The sequence below is a fragment of the Phyllobates terribilis genome, unplaced genomic scaffold (genome assembly GCF_046119375.1).
Source record: "Phyllobates terribilis strain yellow unplaced genomic scaffold, ASM4611937v1 Scaffold_11__3_contigs__length_659146591, whole genome shotgun sequence".
Classification (NCBI taxonomy): Eukaryota; Metazoa; Chordata; class Amphibia; order Anura; family Dendrobatidae; genus Phyllobates; species Phyllobates terribilis.
In genome coordinates, this window is record NW_027362771.1 from 539,161,401 (window position 1) to 539,182,168 (window position 20,768).

A 20,768-nucleotide genomic window follows, 5' to 3' on the forward strand; every position below is an offset into this window, starting at 1 on the left:
TTTCCATACCTCTTTACTGTGGAAAAACAACAGTACCAGCAAAGTGAATGAGATTTCTGAAATCAGCTTATTTTTTTTCTCTTGCAGTTTTCAACCATCAAAGTGTTTTTAATTTTTTAATTCTCAAATCTGTAGACTGTGAATTTCAGTATTTTTACCCCATTGAAATGAGAGAATAACTCACTGAAAAAGCATGTCTTTTTTACGTAGCATTCTTCCTGCCAGTACCCTGGTTATAGCGGCAGAACAATCTGCAAATACTCAACGTGTGCACATAGCCTAAGGGTATGTGCCCACGATCCATTCCAGCAGTGGTTTGGACACTGTTCACCTGTGCTGCGTCCAAACTCCTGCATTGTACAGTAGAAACAAAGTGGATGGGATTTATAGAATCCCATGCCCACTGAGCTTCTATTAACCGCCGCGTAAGCTCACCGGTGGCGCGGCTTTACGAGTCACAGCATGTCCATTTCCGTTGCGGAGATTCTAGTCTCCGCAGCAGTAATTCAACCCATAGAATGTATAGGGTGCAGTAACTCCGCATGTGTTCAATGAACACATGCAGATTTACCTGCGGGATCGGACGCTGCGTAAATACGCTGTGTCCAAAGTGCTGCAATAGCCTGATTGTGGGCACATAGCCTGAGACTGACTTGATTGCAAGGCAGCTACTTTATTGTGCAGCATATTAGCTTCGTATTTGATCATAAAGATGCAGCAACTATCAATTAAAATAGTTGTAAAACCCCTTTTGATACTTTAGTCATTCAGATAATGCTCTTCCGGGTAGTCTCCCCTTACAGGAAATGCTTGTCCATGTGGATGTGTGAGTCAGACATGGGAGACTACAGCTATGAATGTGAATAATAACCTATAAAAGGACATGGTTCAGTTGTTACATCAAGAGGAAAGTTCATTCTCCCACTTTGGTTTCAGTAGATATGTGAACATAGATATTTGGATACATGAAATATCATCAGATCCTTCTTGGCATTGGCTTGCGCATGTCTGGACTAGTTGATGGCTTCCTTTGCATGTCCAGAATTATCTAAGTTTATATCCTTTTCATCTTCAATCTGATCAAAAGTTTCCTTTTCAGATTGTCATTGTAGTTCCCACAATTTTTACCTGTTTACATTTAAGACAAATTTCCTGATCACTTTGTTGCTGTCAGGCGAATCTCCCAACAAGGGTAAAGGTGGCATGTACCCAACCCTAGTCTATGGCACCGAACGATCCACTATTCTTTTATATCGGAGTCATGCTGCCATATTTTACATGTAGTTTGTGTGCTGACCTCATGGCTAACAGTATCTGATAAAGGGACATTGTAAGGGGTTTGTTTTCTTGGGTTTTTTAAATTTGTGGAACAAAATTTCTAAATGTCAGAGCAAGGTATATCTACTCCCCTCCTATCTTTAATGAACGGCCTTATGTTTCCACAGATCTGGAGTGGAAAATCATATATGTGGGTTCAGCTGAAAGTGAAGAATATGACCAGGTCCTGGATTCAGTGTTGGTGGGTCCAGTCCCTGCTGGGCGCCACATGTTTGTTTTTCAGGTAAGTCCATGTCTTGTCAGTAAAGGAGAACGTGGTAATAATCCTAATCTGGTTACACAACAAATAAGCAAACAGTATGAGCCCCTAAAAAAAGAATGTATAATGAGAAAATAACCCACTGGTTCAATCACACTCCAGCTTTTGTTTTGTTTTGTTTTAAATTTCATTATCTGTCAGCTATCATCAAAGTGTGACTTACCGGTTGCCATTTTTCCCCTTCTCCCATGGCCGCACCACCTGAGAGTATCCGCCCACCAAGGATAGGAACCTACTGAATAAAAAGGAGGTACCTCTCTTCCGCATCAGTTTTCGGTTCCTGTCCTTGATGGGAGCCTCGCCAGGTGCTACCTCACGTACCTGGACCGTGGATTCCGCGGTCGGTGCGGCCTGGAGGCCGTGGAAGCAGCCGATGGCCCCTGTTCTCAGCCCATCTGGCTGCTGCCCGGGTCTGCGTGCGGGGGGGCTACCTTCCGGAGTCCTCCCCGCGTGCGCTGTGTCCTGCGGCCGGGTCTGCGCCTCACAATGGACTAAACTGAGCGCGCGCCGGCCGACAGGACTTCCGGGTCTGCGCACGTGGGGGTCGCGTCGCACCCTGTGACGGAGCGCGCCGGAAGTCCGGGCTGCGCACGCGCTGGGTGGTGATGCGCCCTATCACGGAGTGCTCCGGAAGCCGGGTCTGCGCAGGTGGGAGGCCTACATCCCGCTGCAAGCGCGCCGGGTGCCACTGGGCTGCGCACGCGCAGAAGGAGCAGGATCTGTGGTGTAGCGCGCCAGCTGGCCAAATTTGAAAGAAAAAAAAAAGAGAGAATGAGCATGCTGCCGGAAGGGGAGGAGCCTAAAGGAGGTGGAGCCCTACTGCTTTTTAAAGGATGGGGAGGAATCAAGATGGCGGTGTCCTCATCCCCGACATAATGAGTGAGGAGCCGCAGTCACCTGGGCAGCAGCTGTCACCACCGCAGGAGGAACAGCAGCAGCCAAAGCAATGCAAGCAGCTTAAGAAACTGGTTCAAGAATCTTCCCATCACCAAAGCCACAGCAGTGGAGGGCGTACGAGTTCCGGCAGAACTGGTCAGAAAAGACCTCGTCAGTCCACCTCCGCCAGATGGGAGCCCTCATGTGAACGGCAACCACCGCCTCCGGTACCCTAGTCTGAACAGCAGTGTGGTGAGTGATCTTCGTGAAAGTCTCACCTTGAGTAATGTGCTCTTCTCTGTTTTCCTCTCTTTTTCTCCTTTCAATTCTTGGGGTGTTAGGAGCCAAAGAAGTGTAGCTCTAAGAGTAAAAACAAGGAGTGTGCTTTATGTAAAATCAGTCTTCCCACCTCCTACGTCAAAAACCTGTGTGCGGACTGTATTCAGAAAACCATAGCGGAAGAGTCCCCCAGGTTTTCTATGGAATTAAAGAATCTGATCCAGACAGAAGTCAGGGATTCTTTAAAAAGCTTAACCTCACGCAGGAAGAAGAAACAGAAGCTAGTTTCCTCAGAATCAGAGGAATCTGTAGAGTCCCGGTTTACAAGAGAACTGCCTTCCTCCTCATCATCATCGGAATCTTCGGATGATGATGGGGGGGGGGGGTAGGCCTTGTTTTTCGGTAGATAACACTGAGAGACTAGTTAGAGCCGTCAGAGTGACTATGGGTATTACCGATACCAAAGTTCGCAGAACAGTCCAGGATGTTATGTTCGGGGGCATGGACCAGAGGAAGAGACGCACATTCCCGGTTAATGAGAGGATCAAATCGCTTATAGAAAGGGAATGGAAAAACCGGGAGAAGAAGGGTCAGCTGCCTTCCTCCTCTAAGCGGAGATACCCCTTTGAGGAAGAGGATGCGGCTAAATGGGACAAAACCCCTAAGATTGATGTGGCCATTGCAAAGTCCTCAAAAAGATCCACTCTGCCCTTTGAGGATTTAGGGGCCTTGAAAGACCCGCTTGATAAAAAAGCGGAGTCTTTCCTTAAACAAGCCTGAGAGTCGTCGGCAGGGGCCCTTAAACCGGCGGTGGCAGCCACCTGCACCGCTAGATCTATGATGATCTGGCTTCAACAATTGGAAGACGAGATTAGGGGGAATGTCTCGAGGGAGAAGATTTTGTCGGACCTTCCTCTTGTGCAGGGGGCGGCTGCATTCCTGGCAGACGCATCGGCAGATTCAGTGAGGCTGGCTGCCCGGTCTGCAAATCTCTCTAATGCAGCTCGTAGGGCATTATGGCTCAAGAGCTGGTCAGGGGATGTGCAGTCAAAGACTAAGCTATGCTCAATCCCTTGTGAGGGGGACTTTCTGTTCGGCAAAGGTCTAGATGACATCCTGGATAAGGCCGCAGACAAAAAACATGGGTTTCCCACCGTGTCTGGTTCCCAGTTTAAAAGCTCCTTTCGGAAGAGGAAGTACAGTCGCAGTAAAGCTCCTAGAGACCAAGGTAGCTGGAAAGACAGGAAGCCGTATAACAGAGGCTTCATGTTCGGGGGTCCCTCCTCCGAGAATAAGAAGGCCCGTAAGTGACAGTCCCCCCCAGGTGGGAGGAAGGTTGTCCCACTTCCTGCCTGCCTGGGAGAAAATTTCATCCAATTCTTGGATTTTAGGGATAATCAGGAGGGGGCTCACATTAGAGTTCAAGAGCAGGCCCAGGAACACCGTCAAAATTTCAGCCCCCAGGGGTCTAGCGGAGCAGATAGCCTTGCAGCAGGAAGTTCTCTCTCTGCTTGTGAAGGGGGTTCTGGTGGAAACGCCTGCACCCGAGCAAGGAAGGGGATTCTATTCAACTCTCTTCCTAATAAAGAAGCCGGATGGCTCCTTCAGGACCATTGCCAACTTGAAGAAGCTGAACAACCATTTAATCTACAGGCCGTTCAAAATGGAAACAATAAAGTCGGCCATAAGGATGCTATTTCCGGACTGTTATATGTGCGTCCTCGATCTGAAGGACGCCTACTACCACGTCCCGATCTTGGCAGATCATCAACAGTTTCTGAGGGTGGCTGTACAGTTCGGCAAGCACGTAAGGCATTTTCAGTTCGCAGCTATTCCCTTTGGCATTTCCATGGCGCCGAGAGTCTTCACAAAAATTATCCTGGAGGTCACAGCACATTTGAGGGAAAGAGATATTCTGGTCATCCCTTATCTGGACGACTTCCTAGTAGTGGGCAGATCAAGACAACTCTGTGCTCTAGCCCTGGCGGACGTCATGGCCAGTCTAAAACGCCTGGGTTGGCTGTTAAATTTAGAGAAGTCAAGGCTGTAACCAAAGCGGGTCCAGTCTTTCCTGGGTCTCATTCTGAACTCAGAAAACCAAACCTGTCTTCTACCAGAGGAAAAGAAGCTGGAGATCGGATCCCTAATATCTCGGGTTATCAGCAATCCGACCATGACCCTGAGGAAGGCAATGTCTCTGTTGGGTACAATGACATCTTGCATCCCGGCGGTTCAGTGGGCCCAGTACCATTCCAGATGTCTTCAGCAGGAGATCCTGGCAGCGGACAGGTGGCTCAAAGGTCGCCTGAATGGCAAAATATCTCTTCCAGAAGTTTGTAATCAACTCCCTGGACTGGTGGAGATCTCCAGTCAATCTATCTTTGGGGGTTCCTTGGACCTTCCAGGTGTCGGATACAATTACAGCAGACGCAAGTGCAGAAGGCTGGGGAGCTCACCTAAGAGATCATTCTGTACAAGGCCTCTGGTCGGACAGCGACTCAAGTCTCTCTTCCAACATGAGGGAGCTGTTGGCAGCCAAAAATGCTCTAATAAAGTTCAGTCCTGTTCTTCGGGGTCATCACATCCGGATAATGTCAGACAACAGATCGACAGTCACCTACATCAATCATCAGGGGGGTACCAGGTCTCTCCCTCTGATGTTAGTAGCGGATCTGATCAAGAGGTTTGCCGAGAGTCAGCTGCTCACTCTCTCGGCGCTTCATATAAAAGGGGAAGAGACCGTAAACGCTGATTTCCTCAGTCGTCACATCTTAAAACAAGGAGAGTGGGAATTGAATCCAGCCGTATTTCAGCAGATTGTGGGCAGATGGGGACAGCCCCAAATAGATCTGTTTGCAAACAGACTCAATCGAAAGACCGAAATCTTTTGCTCCCTGAATCCAAAAGAGGGGGCATTTGCGGTGGATGCGCTACAGATTCCTTGGAATTTTACTCTAGCCTATGCCTTTCCCCCTTTAATACTTATCCCTACTATCCTAAGGAAGATCCGAGAGGAAAGGGCAAGGGTTATATTGATCGCCCCATTCTGGCCCAAGAGACCATGGTTCACTTGGATGAAGAGAATGTCCCAAGCAGATCCATGGGTTCTTCCGGACATCCCAGATCTCCTCAGGCAGGGCCCAGTTGGTCATCCCCAAAGATCGGGCCTGGATTTTGAAAGGTCGCTATTGACACAAAGGGGGTTTTCTCCGGATCTGGTTACTACCCTACTGACAAGTAGAAAGCCGGTAACAACTAGGATCTATGGTAGAACCTGGGCTAAGTTCCTGTCTACCTCGGGTCAGTCCGCCAAAGGGAGGGTTCCTATTGGGGCCATACTAGAATTCCTCCAGAAGGGGTTAAGCATGGGTCTAGCCACCAGTACTCTTAACGTACAAGTATCAGCTCTGGGGGCATTATATAATTATAACTTGGCGGCGAATAGGTGGATCATTAGGTTTATTAAAGCTTGTGATAGGTCCAGGCCTATTCCTACTCCAAGGATGCCTCCTTGGGACCTTAATTTGGTTCTGGAGGCACTAACCAAACCTCCCTTTGAGCCCTTAGAGGAAGTTTCAGAAAAAATCCTAACTTTAAAGACTGCCCTACTGGTAGCCCTGACATCAGCTGCTAGAGTCAGTGACTTACATGCACTATCTGTTAACCATCCATTCACTCAAGTATGTACAGATAGGCTGGGTCTGTTCTTAAGATTACTCTATCTTCCGAAGGTAGCCTCCAAGTTCCATAGGACGCAAGTAATCACTCTCCCTTCCTTCTATCCTAATCCTAGGGATTCTGAGGAACATAAGCTTCACACCTTAGATGTTAGAAGGGTGTTAGTCCAGTATTTGGAGGTGACAAAAGCCTGGAGGAAGAGTGACGCCTTATTTATATCCTTTCAAGGGGCTAGGAAAGGACTTAAGGTTACAAGAGGGACCATAGCTAGATGGGTCAGGGATACTATTACCTTAGCCTACTCTTCTAGCAATCTGCCGGTTCCAGAGAACCTGAAGGCCCACTCCACCACAGCGGTAGCTGCTTCCTGGGCGGAGAAGGCGGATGTGCCCATCGACATCATATGTAAGGCGGCAACTTGGTCATCCCCCGCTACATTTTACAAACATTACCGTCTTGACCTTTCCTCTTCTACTGATCTGTCCTTTGGTAGGAAGGTGTTGCAAGCGGTGAACCCTCCCTCTGGTGTCTGATCTCTATAAATCTCTCGGGTGGTGCTGTCATGGGAGAAGGGGAAAAGATCCTAGTTACTTACCGGTAACGGGATTTTACAGAGCCCATGACAGCACCCTATTAATTCCCTCCCCTTTATCACTATGGTGTGCACTTTTTAAGGTGTTTATTACAAATGTTAAGGTGGCGGTTATGTATTAACCTGTTTTCCGAGGCCCTCTCATGCTCTGAAATAAAAACTGATGCGGAAGAGAGGTGCCGCCTTTTTATTCAGTAGGTTCCTGTCCTTTGTGGGCGGATACTCTCTCAGGTGGTGCTGTCATGGGCTCTGTAAAATCCCGTTACCGGTAAGTAACTACGATCTTTCTGCACTGTGCCAGTCCTCTCCTGGACCACGTGACCGCAGTATTGACTATCAGACTCAATCCAGCGTTCGCTGTTGGACTGGAAGTCACTTTCTCAATGTAATTCTGACACTCAGAACAAGGTTCTCATCTACTTGGGTTGAGAACTAGTATCGGTCCACAGAGGGATCTGGCAAGAAAGAGCTGTGGTCACAAGATGGAAGAGAGGAACCAGAGAGCGATGCTGAAAGCAGAAGACTGCGAACAGTAACTATTTTAATGCACACAGTGAACGAACATTACTCATGGCTAACAAGTGCTGAAGTTAAAAAAAAAATGCTGGAATACTACTTAAATTGTATATTTAAAAATATTTTTGTAATTATTTTATTTTTATTTTTTTTTAGAATGGTTGTATTTAACTACAGTATTAGTAGTCTTGCAATTTTCATACTGCCCACTAGGGCTCATAGTTCCTGCCCTTCCAGGAAGTGTTTTCAGCAGGCTCATTATCACAGGCAGGATCGTAATAACAAGTAACACCTTTATACACAGTTGATAACACCGGATCCACCCATCACAATACAGGATGGCACAGCTGACCCTGCTCCGCTCCCTGCACAATGACCTTTGCACACGTTGGTTGGATGTTTCAATACAAAACGTGTCTTAGTCCATCTATAACTCTAAATGTGGATTCCCTGAAACAGGAAGGAGGAGTTTAGAATGGCTCAGTGGCCAGTGTGACTATTGCGAGCCTGCATCTGTCCTAGCATATGATGGCTGAGTTAATCAGCTATCATGTGGCTTTAACAACCACAGATGGAGCTGACCTCTGCCCACGGTTAACCTGTTAAATCCCGCTGTCAATCTCTGACAGAGCCATTTAACACATGCAGTGGGGAGGCGTCGTTCTGCGCACCCGTGACTTGATCGCAGGGTGTGATAGGGTTGTCATGACATGCCAGTCATTACAATCCTGTGGCTGGTGTTCATAGATCGTGATTTTTCTCTACTCACAGCAGTGCTGATGAGCATAAACGATCAGATGATCACATCTTAAAGTCCCCTAAAGTGACTATTAAATACAGTAAAAAAAGTTTTAAATATGAAAAAAATACAAAAGTTCATATCGCCCCATTTTTGCTCCATTAAAAATAAACCATAAAAAATACACATTTGGTTTTGCTCCATTAATAAGTCCGATCAACGTATAAAAATAATCCGATCAGTAAAGGGCATAAGAAAAACAAATTGGGGTTTTTTTTGGCCGCTGCAAAATTGAAATTAGAGGCGATCAAAACATCGTATCTAACCAAAATGGCATCAGTAAAATCGTCTTCTCAGGGCACATAAAATAGGCCCTCACCTGGCCCCAGATCCCGAAAATGTTCTGGGTCCCGGAAAATGGCGACAAAAGCAAAAAAATGTGTGGTTTTTCTTTTTCTTTTTTTTTTTTTTTGCAAATTTCTGAATTTTTTTCACTACTTACCAAACATGTATAGTTGTTTTTTTTTTTTTTATCAGCGTACTCATAGTGACCTTAGGAACCATATATTGAACATGGTAAATAAAAAAAAAAGCCAAAAAACAATTGTGGAATTGCACTTTTTTGCAGTTTCACCACACTTGAAAATTGTTTCCATTTGACCGTATACTTATTTGGTAGAATGAGTGGTGTCATTCAAAAGTACAACTCGTCCTGCAAAAAACAAGCTCTCATACAGCTATATCGACGGAAAAATAGAAAAGTTATGGCTCTTGGAAAAAGGGGAGGAAAAAAATGGAAAATTGCCATGTCATGAAGGGATTAAAAAAAAAAACACTGGAGTGGTGCTTTAAGAGAGCTTCTAGGGGTTTATGCTCACCAGGGCTTAGGAATATGTCACCATTCTGCTTTGATTTTTTTCAAATCCCCAATGGTTACTATAATTTCATAACATATTATAAGGACTGCAACGTGCTACCAATTGATGAGGCCCTAGGACTCTGCCCTCCGTCGATTGCTCAAAACACTGCTCTGAAGTTCTCATCTGCTACATGAGTTTGTGTTCAAGTGGTGTACAGGCTCAATAAGTGAGCCTTATGGGTCCATACTGGTAGACAAATGTAAATTTATGTAGACTTGCAAAAAAAAAAAAAGTTTGCCAAAATTATGCAATGGGTGGTATATCTGCAGTTTATGGACATTATATTTGAGTGCTATTCACATGTCTCGTGTACAAAAACATGGACTTGTTTGTTGCAATCTAAAAACCCTATCTTATGTTTTTGGGGTATATGGAGTACACCTAATGAGAACCTATAAACTGCATGCGGACATTACCCCTTGTGAGATCAAAGCCCTAGTGCTTTACGACAGCAGTGTTAAATGCTGAGCCACACTTATGCAGCATGTATACCTTACTGGGCTCCCCTTTCCTGGTGACAGCCTATCGCTTACATGATGTCATCAAGGATTTTGTTGGGGGCAAGAGTAATCTACTCAGTTTTCAAGGCGTAATCCTTCCCACCCCCTGTTGAAGCTGAGGTTCTGAGATCCAAGGATGTCTGACTCATTTGTCCAGTCCATGCTGAGGTCTCATAAGCCACAATCTGCCAAGCTTTACCTCCATACTTGCAGGCAGGAAACAGAGGGAACTTCCATTCCATGGTCTTCTCTATTCCTTGGATTATTTCTTTTCTTTAGTCTGGTATGGATGCAAGCCTCAGCCTTGCCTTTTCAAAGGACAGTTTCATGCCAACGCAAGGGCCTGTCAGTCTCCAAAACAACCATTGCCTGATGGATCAGGTCAGCTATTGTGGAAGCCTACAAGACCAAATCTCTGCCCTTTTGGGTCACTGCTCATTTCACAAATGTGGTCAGAGCCTTCTGGGCTCTTGCAGGTCCCCACCTGCAACGGCAACCCATTGGCACCTTGCAAACGGGGATGAGGGTGGTGGTTGTTAGCTGCCCAAACATGTGCACCACCAGTATGATGCTACCAAAATACCACTTTCATAGGATGATGGTGATATTTAAGTGGTGTAGGGATTCTCTCTCAGGCATTAGGTCTGAGGTAGCTCTCACACGGGCAAATCCGCTTTGGTCCATACACATGCAGTTTTTGCTTTCTACAGGTTGCACAGCACCAAAACAAACAAGCTCATAAATATTCCTAACCTTGTCCAGGCACTGACCAAACAGAACAGACCCTGGCTACTCATACACAGCTGAACTAGCCCCAGCTTCGTCAAACAAAACTGCTATTGTCCATATCAACCAGTGATACTTACAGTGCTTTGCCCACGGTCTGTGCAGACTCTTCTCAAAGAGGGATTCTGGCCTGTCTCTTTCCAGCTCCAAGACACATCCAGTCTGATAAGCTTCCCTGAGCTGACCAAGAAGAACATCTAGCCTGGTTATATGCAGGGCTAGCCAGGTGTGCTAATCAAAGCCTGCAGAGCTAGGATTTAACCCTAACCTGCCTGGCATTACTACAGTGATTAAAAAGTAGGGATCAGAGCACACTCTGGAGGTGCCGACTTAATACACTTGCACCTGACGAGTGCCAAACCTATAGCTCACATATCGGGAAGGGGGAAAATTAAACTATGGGTTCTGACTGCACCTTTGCTGATCATATACTTGAAGGGGCCAAAACACATTATCATGTATCAGATTTGTGTCAGTCCCCATTAATCTGGTGTTATTGGCTTATCCTGTGAATAGGCCTGTCCATGACCAAAAGCAGTAGTGAAGACTGTAAAGGTGCTTGATATCGCTGCCTGTTTCTGGAGACCTATAGTGACTCTGGATTCTCCTAATTAGACAGTATGCATTAACATGTTGCCTTTACATTACTAACACAGGATCTAATCTGACTTCACTATTGTATGTGATGTGGGATAATCTTTTGTAGAGGGAACAGGGCTGGTTCAAGGGTTGGTAGCCATCAGCCACATTTAAATATTGGCACAATATTTGTTGTCTCGTTCAGTTTTTCTATGTGTCCAGACATCGACAGAGACCTGATAACCATCTTCACTGCAGGCTTCCAGATGTCTCCTGTTGGGAAAATCATACCACGTGGGAGAATGTCCTGCTATTAAGAGTAAAATGTTGGGCACCAGACAGTTTACCTTCTGGCGGCATCCTTGGCTTTTAATGATGGCCAAGTCTAATCGCGCCCCCCCTTAGCGGTCTTACTATTGTATCACATGATTAAGAGGCTCCGGTATTTCTGTGGTGCTGCTCATTTACATGTCTGACCGTAATGAGAAAGGAGCATCAATGAAATCTTGCAGCACGCACTGGTCAAATGATTGTCGGACCAAGCGATGCATGGACAGAGCAACTATCAGATCCTTGTGCAAATACCTTGGAAAACTTGACGGGGTTATTGTAGAAAACGTGTAAACAAGCGGTCATCTCCCATAATGACTCTCTAAAACAGTGGTCTCCAACTCAACAGGGTAAATGGGAATGAAAAGAACATTTTTGCCAAGTTTTATTTTTTTCACATTTTCGTTTACACATAACAGCATTTAGTGGTGACCTGTTTCCATTATATTTTCATACTTTGTGTAAATTAAAAATAATTATTCCCCCCCCCACCTTTGTCTCTACATGAGATTTTAACTTGCCTAATTACTGATCTAATATCTTGCAATGCTTCTGTACGTCAGGATATTAGACCTGTCAGTTTTACACTGACATTTCCCAGTTAGAACCTGCTTATTGCAGGGCCTTACAGGCCACCATTGCTCAACCGGAGGCCATTGTTACCATGGCAACTTCTGACACCCGCGATCGCAGGGTGTCAATAGACTTAAATAGTAAGCCCCCCTCTCATCCTTCTTGATCATACATGTCAAACTCTATCTCGCGGGCCAAATCTGGCCCACAGAGTGGTTTATATTTGTCCCGTGACACCAGAACTGCCGCCTCTATATGGGGCCCATTATATTGTATACTTGTTGGCCCACAACTTTACCTCATTTCCTAGCATGCACTAAAATTGGACAAACAGGAGTTCCAGAACCCATAGTGCTGGCAGAATGCTCATGAAATTACCCAACTTCAGTGTATGGAAAGTTAGAGAATGAAATGGGGGCAGCCATAGACATGGTAGACTTGTATCACCTATAGCAGTTGTACCTTTTGTTGGGGGTGTGGGCATGTATTGGATGAAATGATGGATGCACTAATTTTGAGTGGTAACATTAGATGTTGTAATATTGCAGGCTGACGCTCCAAACTCGAGTCTCATCCCAGAGTCCGATGCCGTGGGAGTTACAGTCGTCCTAATCACTTGCACTTACAGAGGACAAGAGTTCATCAGAGTCGGCTATTACGTCAACAACGAATATTCTGACCTAGAACTGAGGGAGAATCCTCCTCTGAAGCCAAACTTCTGCCAGGTACTGCTCCAGGATAATGAATGACTTCTGCTCCTACACGTGCATATGGTGATCCTGCCAGAACTGTTTCCTGGCACTTAGTTCCGAAATGTCATATGTAGCCATTCTTACTGTAAGCTCACGGCTCACCTACACTTTAACTCCTTTAGGGAGAAGCACACAATGTCTTTTTCATGTAGGTACGCTGTTACATGCCTGAAAAAGCACTGAACAAATGCTAAAAATAATGAACATATTTGCTGCAGTGTAAAAACATCTTGCTGTGCACGTTCAGCCTTTTGAGCATCTTTTAACCTCTTCACGTTTTCAAGGACTAAATGCGGTATTCCCTTCTCCAAGATACTGTCCCAATATGTAGTAGGTGTAATTATATTACACCATGTGCTGGGCAATGCAGTATCTTAGGTATCCATGGTCATGACCACTAACTGCTGACTTTCACTGAGTGGTGGTCAGGGCTGTGGAGTCAGTAAGCCAAACCTCCCACTCCTCAATCTCCATGACACCGACTCGAAGTGATAAATTTCCAGTAGCACAGATTCATCTCAGCTAAAAGTCCAGACCCTTAGATCAGGAATAGGACAGACATTTATAGGACATTTCATAACTTTCCCAAATTCTTATGAAAAAATATTCCCTACAAACTGCATTGAACTACTGTACCCAATTTATTTATTTTAAGAGTTGGAGTCGGTCCATTTTTATACCGACTCCACCAAAATGGACTCCGACTCCACAGCCCTGGTGGTCGTAACCATGGACTTGATAGAAATCCCACTGACAGGCATAAGTGAGGTAAGCCATTTCCTGAAATGGCTGAGAAGCCAGGTTATTGTACCGTTAAAAGGACCTGGTCATGAGGATTTTCTGCCTCAAAATAATGGCATGTATATACAGATGCTTTGAGGCTGATTAAATTGTTGAAATCTGTTTTTGTAGTTTCTGAAAAATCCAAAGTTGAAGTAGTTGTATACAAACGAGCTGCAAGTGCTTTGTGGTGGGGCCATTGCACTTGCAGCTCCCCTGCCCTCCCTCCCGGTTCCCTGTCCGCTGTTTGCCTCCTGTGTCTAACTGACAGGTCGCTCATGTTTGTTTGACCTGTCAGACACAGGGGGCGGGCAGGGAATTGGGAGGACAGGGGGGCTGTAAGTGCAGTGTCCCACCCCAAAATACTTGCGGCTCGTTTGTATACAACTACATCAAACAACAAAACTGATTTCTACAATCAAGGTAAAGATTTCATCACACATTGGCACCACTATTCTTTCTGATTAGCGAGTGCTCTTTTTCCCAGTCGTACATCGTGTATTACACGGTCACAGATCAGGAGACTCTCTGCAATTATATTAACTATAGTAGGGTATCCTTAAACGAGCAGGGCTGTCGTTAGTGGACATCCCCAGTTGTGCCATCCTTGTTGCATGACTGTTTGGGCAGCTGTCTCCTCCCCATTCAGTGCTCATCGGGGGCCCCTGGGTTACCATGGCAACAAAGGGCCTGCTGAAGACCCTCATGGCCATCATCTTAGTCCTCTTGTGGGCTTGATAGACGAACGTCAGATGCATATATATTGCAGTAGGCACAATAGCAGGTTCAAGTTTTAAAAAATAAAGTAAGTTGTAATTCATCCCCAGTTTAAAGTACATTAGAGGTAAAATGAATGGGGTCAATCCACAAAAAAAGCCCTCATACATCTGTCGACAGAAAAATGAAATATTATAGATTTTTGTTGTGTTACTTTAGTTTTTCCTCTTCAAAAAAAATAAAAAGAATCGAGTCCTTTAAGGGGGAGTTGGTCTTACTGAGACTCTGGTTTTGTCTGGTCGCTTAAAAAAGAAAAGTGCTGACCCTTGAAGTTTTCAATCAATAGCCGTTGGAGGTACAGTACAGACCAAAAGTTTGGACACACCTCATTTAAAGAGATTTCTGTATTTTCATGACTATGAAAATTGTACATTCACACTGAAGGCATCAAAACTATATGAATTAACACATGTGGAATTATATACTTAACAAAAAAGTGTGAAACAACTGAAAATATGTCTTATATTCTAGGTTCTTCAAAGTAGCCACCTTTTGCTTTGATGACTGCTTTGCACACTCTTGGCATTCTCTTGATGAGCTTCAAGAGGTAGTCACCGGAAATGGTTTTCACTTTCACTTTTCATAGTCAGGAAAATACAGAAAAATCTTTAAATGAGACTGTGTGTCCAAACTTTTGGTCTGTACTGTATATACATTAAGGTATTTGCAGCATATACCTCCTCGGTATGCCGGTCATTAATTCCACTTACATATATTTCTGCGATGTGCCTCGGCATTGGAAAGCATAGTACATTACACTATAGAGGGTATGCTCACTGGTGCTACGGCTGTAGTGTGCTAAATGGATACATTGGGTGCTGGGAACTATGGACCTGTCCAGTGTTAGCATCAGGAGCTTATCTTAATAATATCTTATCAGCTTATTTGTTGGACCAGAATTTGTGGACTCCTATTTTACTTCTCCCCCCGGATGCGGCTTCTGTAGTGATATAAATGTCTGTCTTTCAGCTGCAGAGGAACATTCTAGCATCAAATCCACGTGTGACCCGCTTCCACATCAATTGGGAAAGTGCAAGCGAATCAAAGATGGAAGACATTGAGAATGTGGACCCTGCTTGTCATTCTATGCATCCCCCATCTTGTGCCCCAACCAAAGGCCTGTCCGGTGCACTAAACCCAATCCCAGAGAACTCTATGGACTGCATTTGAAGTCACCAGTGCCCAGGAACCTGCATATTGTCCAAAACCTGAATAAAGTACAGCACCAACATCTCACCTCGGGCTCCGGTCCTTCTGGCTAAGGCCATTTTTTATTGTGCATGATGTCCTCAGACTCCAGAAGCAAACTAACCATACTGCCAATAAAGAGCACACACACTGCCTTATCCTATGGTGGTGGTAACGTCCTCTGTATGTCATTAGTGTTAGTCTCACACTGCCTTTTTTCTTTGAGAATAACATGACCTTCCTTTTAACATGGGGCCTGTTCCTTGGCTCTAGCATTCTAAACGATCCTACCACACCATTCATCTATTGTTCACCAGGAGCGGACCGCCTTGGCAGAAGTGATATATCCTCTGGTGTGCGACGCTGTCCTGACTACGGTCCTTTGTTGCTGCCGTTACGTTTTCCTCACTCACCTGAGACACTGCCACGTACTTTATGGCGGGCAGCATTTCTCCTTACACGGTCTCACTGAGACTTCTTTGTCTCTTCTGGGACACGTTAAGGAGAGAGAGTCACTGCCCGATAAAAGCTGCATTGTTTTGCTTTGTGGATTGAGCCCAAAACACTTCCTGTGATTTTCTACCAAGAGGTATCGTAATGTTTGGTCCCAGAGATGTTAACCCTAGAGCCGGTGTCATCTTGCTGCACCATTTCACAGAACAATATCAGCACTTACACCTGCGCCATGATGGAAAGTGTATTGTGGTCAGTGCCACGTATCTCGCACTGTGAAGACCTGTCCATTTTCAAGGAAGGCTTTTCTGAGATTTGGGCCCTATATACGTCCCTTTACAGGCGGGATTTTTGACATGCCTGCCTTCTACATGCATTATATGATGTTGCGTTTTGATTGTCGTATATAGAAACCGATTGTATTTTTTTTTTTCCCCAATATGTATAATATTTTTGTTTTTTATATATTTGTGATTTAGGCTTTACTTAAATAAAAGCACTTGAGCAAAGTGTCCTAAGATCTTAATCTTTGTTTAAATGTGAATATTTTATTATTTTTGGGCGGTTTATGGATTTATTTATTTTGTCAACCTATATAGAAACTTTAGATTTGCGTGCTGATACTCCCAATTAGTTCTGAGTCCTCACCCCAAAGCAGTTCTTAAAGAGGTTGTCCACTACATTTACATTGATGACCTATCCTACGGATAGGGCATCAATGTATCATTGACTGGGGTCCTGCACGCGGCACACCCGCTGATCAGCTGTTATCGGTGGCGGCCGCCGGCCAGAAGTGCTCACCTGCGGGGCTCCGCCGTCAAGTGGTAATGGTCGCCGCGGTGTACTGCACATCCGCCTCCTATTCAATTGAATGGGAGGAGAATCTGCAGTACACCGCGGCGGCTACTACCACTTGACGGCGGAGCCCCGCAAGTGAGCACTTCCAGCCACCGATAACAGCTGATCAGCGGGGTGACGCATGGACGTAGTAAGTAGTGTGCGTGGAAGTAGTGGACAACCCCTTTAACTACATATGGACTGCCCAATGGCTTTAAACGTCTGACTAGTCCACATATCTCTCTTCAAGGACAACTTAGAACACCATTGGAGAGTCCTCAGCTGTGGGAGCTGGGAGCCGGCTGTCCGGGATTGTGTACACAGTATAGGAAGTTATGAGGGGGCTTTCTCCTCTTGATCCAGTAATATGATCAAGTGCATGCTTGAAAGAGGGAGGACCACCCAAAACGTCTCCACAGGTACGTACAATCTGCCCATAATGCAGCGTCTCTTCTTGACCAAAATGGAATTTTCGGTATCATCCACAAATTTGTTTCTATGGACTAATTAAAGGGGTTGTCCACTACTAGGATAACCCCTTCTCATACCTTTCACTTGACCCTGATGAAATAAAAAAAAAAAAAGCCTACACTCTCCTCCCATGCCGTTCCCGTGGTGTCGGCACTCTCTCTCCCCGGAGCTCTCGTGCGGTTGTTGTGACGCAGGGTCACCAATGGGTGATAAGAAATCTGTATAACGGTGGTAAAACACTCCCACTTGCCCACAATGCAATAATGTTTTGAAGGGCGATGAGATCTTCCAGACAGGACAGGGAGTTTCAATTAAGGGATATTTCACCTGCGATTTCTCATTTGTACTATATGCAATTAAGTGTCCATACAATCTTGTATATGTTAGAGAGACTATCCAATATGTACGAGACTGGATTTCTCATCACAAGTCCAGCGTTCGTTGTGGTGACTTGCCTACCCCTCCCTTATTATTTCTGTGGGATGGGGCTCCCAAGCGCTTGAGCACCTTGCTAATCCTAGGATGGATGGTGACAGGTTAAAAATGTTTAAAGGGAATTTGTCGGCAGTTTTTTGGTATCTAATCTGGGAGCAGCATAACGTAAGGCTAGAGAGCCTGATTCCTGGAATGTATAATTTATTAGGCTGTGTGCTGCAGTTTCAATAGAACTAATGTTTTATCAGTGGGAAATTATCACTGCCTGACTAGGTCTCGCATGCAAACCGGTTCAGCTCATCTGCTGACAATTCAGTGTTCACAGGAAGCTGGCAATCTGGTGTGGGCGGGGTTATACACTGCTCTGCATTCATAGCACTGCCACATCTATAAAAGAGGACCTCAAAACTGCACCAAGAGGTGCCCAGGAAGTGACACATCCCTGGAATCAGGATCTCTGCCCCTACATTATGCAGAGCTCAGATTACATAGCAAAACCTACCTCCCTTTAAATGCAGGGAATCCTTTTTGGATCCATACTATTTAAACCCTTGAACGCTAAGGGTTAATTCTAGTTTCTTGTATTAACACGTTAAATCATTTTTCACTTTCCCCATGACTGCACCACGGAGAGAGGGGATCCGCCCTTCAAGAACAGGAAACCTACAGATAAAAAGGGCGGCACCTCTCTCCCGCATCAGTTGGTTTCCTGTCCTTGACAGGGACCTACGGATGAAAAATCCTGAAGAAACGAAGAAAGAAGATTTTACTTACCAGGCCCGACTCAGGCAGCGGGGGTTCTAGGCAGGGGCGTCCCATGGACAATATCGGCACCCCAGATTCTGACGACAGATGCAAGCCCCAGGGGGTGGGGGGCTCATCTAGACGACCGAGTGGCTCAGGGGGTCTGGGCAAAGGTGGTGGAAGGTTCTTCCTCCAACATGAAAGAACTTCTGGCGGTGAAGTATGGTCTCTTGGAATTTCTAAACGTGTTAAAAGGTCACCACGTGAGAGTGTTCTCGGACAACCGGGTAGTGGTGGCATATCTAAATCACCAGGGGGGTACCCGGTCCATCTCCCTTCTTCAGGCGTCAAGCTCCATCCTCCACATTTAGAGTCCTTATCAGCTCTGCACATAAAAGGGTCAATGAACGTCACGGCAGACTTCCTAAGCCGGACCCAGTTGAGACAGGGCGAATGGGAGCTGAGCCAGCTAGTGTTCAAAAAGATCACGAGGGCTTGGGGAATCCCATGTATAGACCTATTCGCCAACTGGAAAAACAAAAAGGTGGACACGTTTTGCTCGATCGACCCCAGGGGGAACCCAGTAGCACTAGACGCTTTTTTGATTCCATGGGACCACCAGCTAGTATATGCCTTTCCTCCGATTGCTCTCATTCCGGCAGTTCTGAGGAAGATCAGGGAAGATGAGGCGATTGTGATCCTGATCGCCCCCTTCTGGCCAAGAAGGCCTTGGTTTTCCTGGTTGAGGATCATGTCCGTCTCCGACCCCTGGGTCATTCCGGAAGTTCCGGACCTGCTGTCTCAGGGTCCAGTACTCCACCCGCAGGTAACAAACCTGCACTTGACTGCTTGGAATTTGAGAGGTCACTCTTGAGGGCTAAAGGGTTTTCCCCCCAATCTAATCTCTACCTTGCTGCAGAGTAGGAAACCTGTAACGACTAGGCTCTACGGGAAAACTTGGAAGAAATTCCTTTCCTTTGCAGGTACGGATATAGTAGGGGAGGCCCCCGTGGTTACCATCCTGGAGTTCCTTCAGAGGGGGTTGGAGCTGGGGTTTGCCACGAGCACGCTGAAGGTTCAGGTGGCAGCTCTGGGAGCCCTGTATAACTGCAACCTGGCAAGGGATAGATGGGTCTCCAGGTTCATCAGGGCATCTCATAGATCCAGGCCCATCCCCTCCCGGAAGGCTCCTCCGTGGGATTTAAATCTTGTTCTTTCAGCCCTGACCAGAGGCCCCTTTGAACCACTAGGGGAAGCGTCCCTTAAAATCTTGTCCCTTAAGACGTCCCTTCTGGTAGCCCTCACCTCGGCTCGCCGCATTAGTGACATCCAAGCATTATCCGCGGGACCCCCCTTTACGCAGATTCTAGACGACAGAGTGACGCTTAGGACCGACCCAGCGTACCTTCCTAAGGTGGGATCCCTTTTTCACAGGTCACAGGAGGTCACCCTCCCTTCCTTCTGCGGAGCCCCAAAAAACAAGGGGGAAGAGGCCCTTCACGCCTTGGACGTCAGGAGGTGCATTATGCAATATTTAGAGGCCACACGGGAGTGTAAGAAGGACAGGGCTCTTTTTGTGTGCTTCCAGGGATCTCGGAAGGGACAGAAAACTTCCAAGGGAACCCTGGCGAGGTGGATAAGGGAAGCCATTTCCCTGGCTTATTCCTCAAGCGGGGAAACAGCGCCAGTGGGCCTAAGGGCTCACTCGACGAGGGCAGTGGCAGCCTCCTGGGCGGAGATGGCCGGAGCTTCAATCGAAAAGATATGTAGAGCGGCGACCTGGTCTTCTCCCTCCACGTTCTTTAAACACTACCAGCTGGATCTAACATCGTCTTCAGATCTTGCCTTTGGCAGAAGGGTTCTGGAAGCGGTGGTCCCTCCCTAATCTTCACTGCTCTGCAATCTCTCCGTGGTGCCATCATGGGGAAAGAGAGAGAGTAGTTACTTACCGGTAACTAAATTTATCGGAACCCATGACTGCACCCGTACATTCCCTCCCCCTTTTTTCTTACACATGGGTGTGCACAATCGTTACTACCTGTTTGTTTAGTCACAGGGTGTGTCTGAAAAAAAAAAATAAATAAATAAAAAATACATATATAATATATAAATAAAAATGCCATATTTGGTGTTACTAACCTGGCGGTCCTCTCGGTGCTCTGTAAACCAACTGATGCGGGAGAGAGCTGCCGCCCTTTTTATCTGTAGGTTTCCTGTCCTTGAAGGGCGGATTCCCTCTCTCCGTGGTGCAGTCATGGGTTCCGAGAAATTTCGTTACCGGTAAGTAACTACTCTTTCATTTTTACAGAATCTCTAATGTCGGATTGCCATGGTTTGCTCCACCTCTTGGGTATAAGCACTACCTC

At 46.0% G+C, this 20,768-nt stretch overlaps 1 protein-coding gene across 1 annotated transcript in view; it reads left to right on the top strand.

The window, feature by feature from the left end:
* LOC141165297 (histone chaperone asf1b) overlaps nt 1–16,441 on the top strand; it is a 32,104-nt gene extending 15,663 nt beyond the window's left edge. The window contains exons 3-5 of the mRNA XM_073650893.1: nt 1,446–1,561; nt 12,514–12,690; nt 15,244–16,441. Of these exons, the coding sequence (XP_073506994.1) occupies nt 1,446–1,561; nt 12,514–12,690; nt 15,244–15,444 (494 nt within the window). The 3' untranslated portion in view covers nt 15,445–16,441. The remainder of the gene's footprint in view (nt 1–1,445; nt 1,562–12,513; nt 12,691–15,243) is intronic.
* The last annotated feature ends 4,327 nt before the right edge of the window (nt 16,442–20,768 follow it).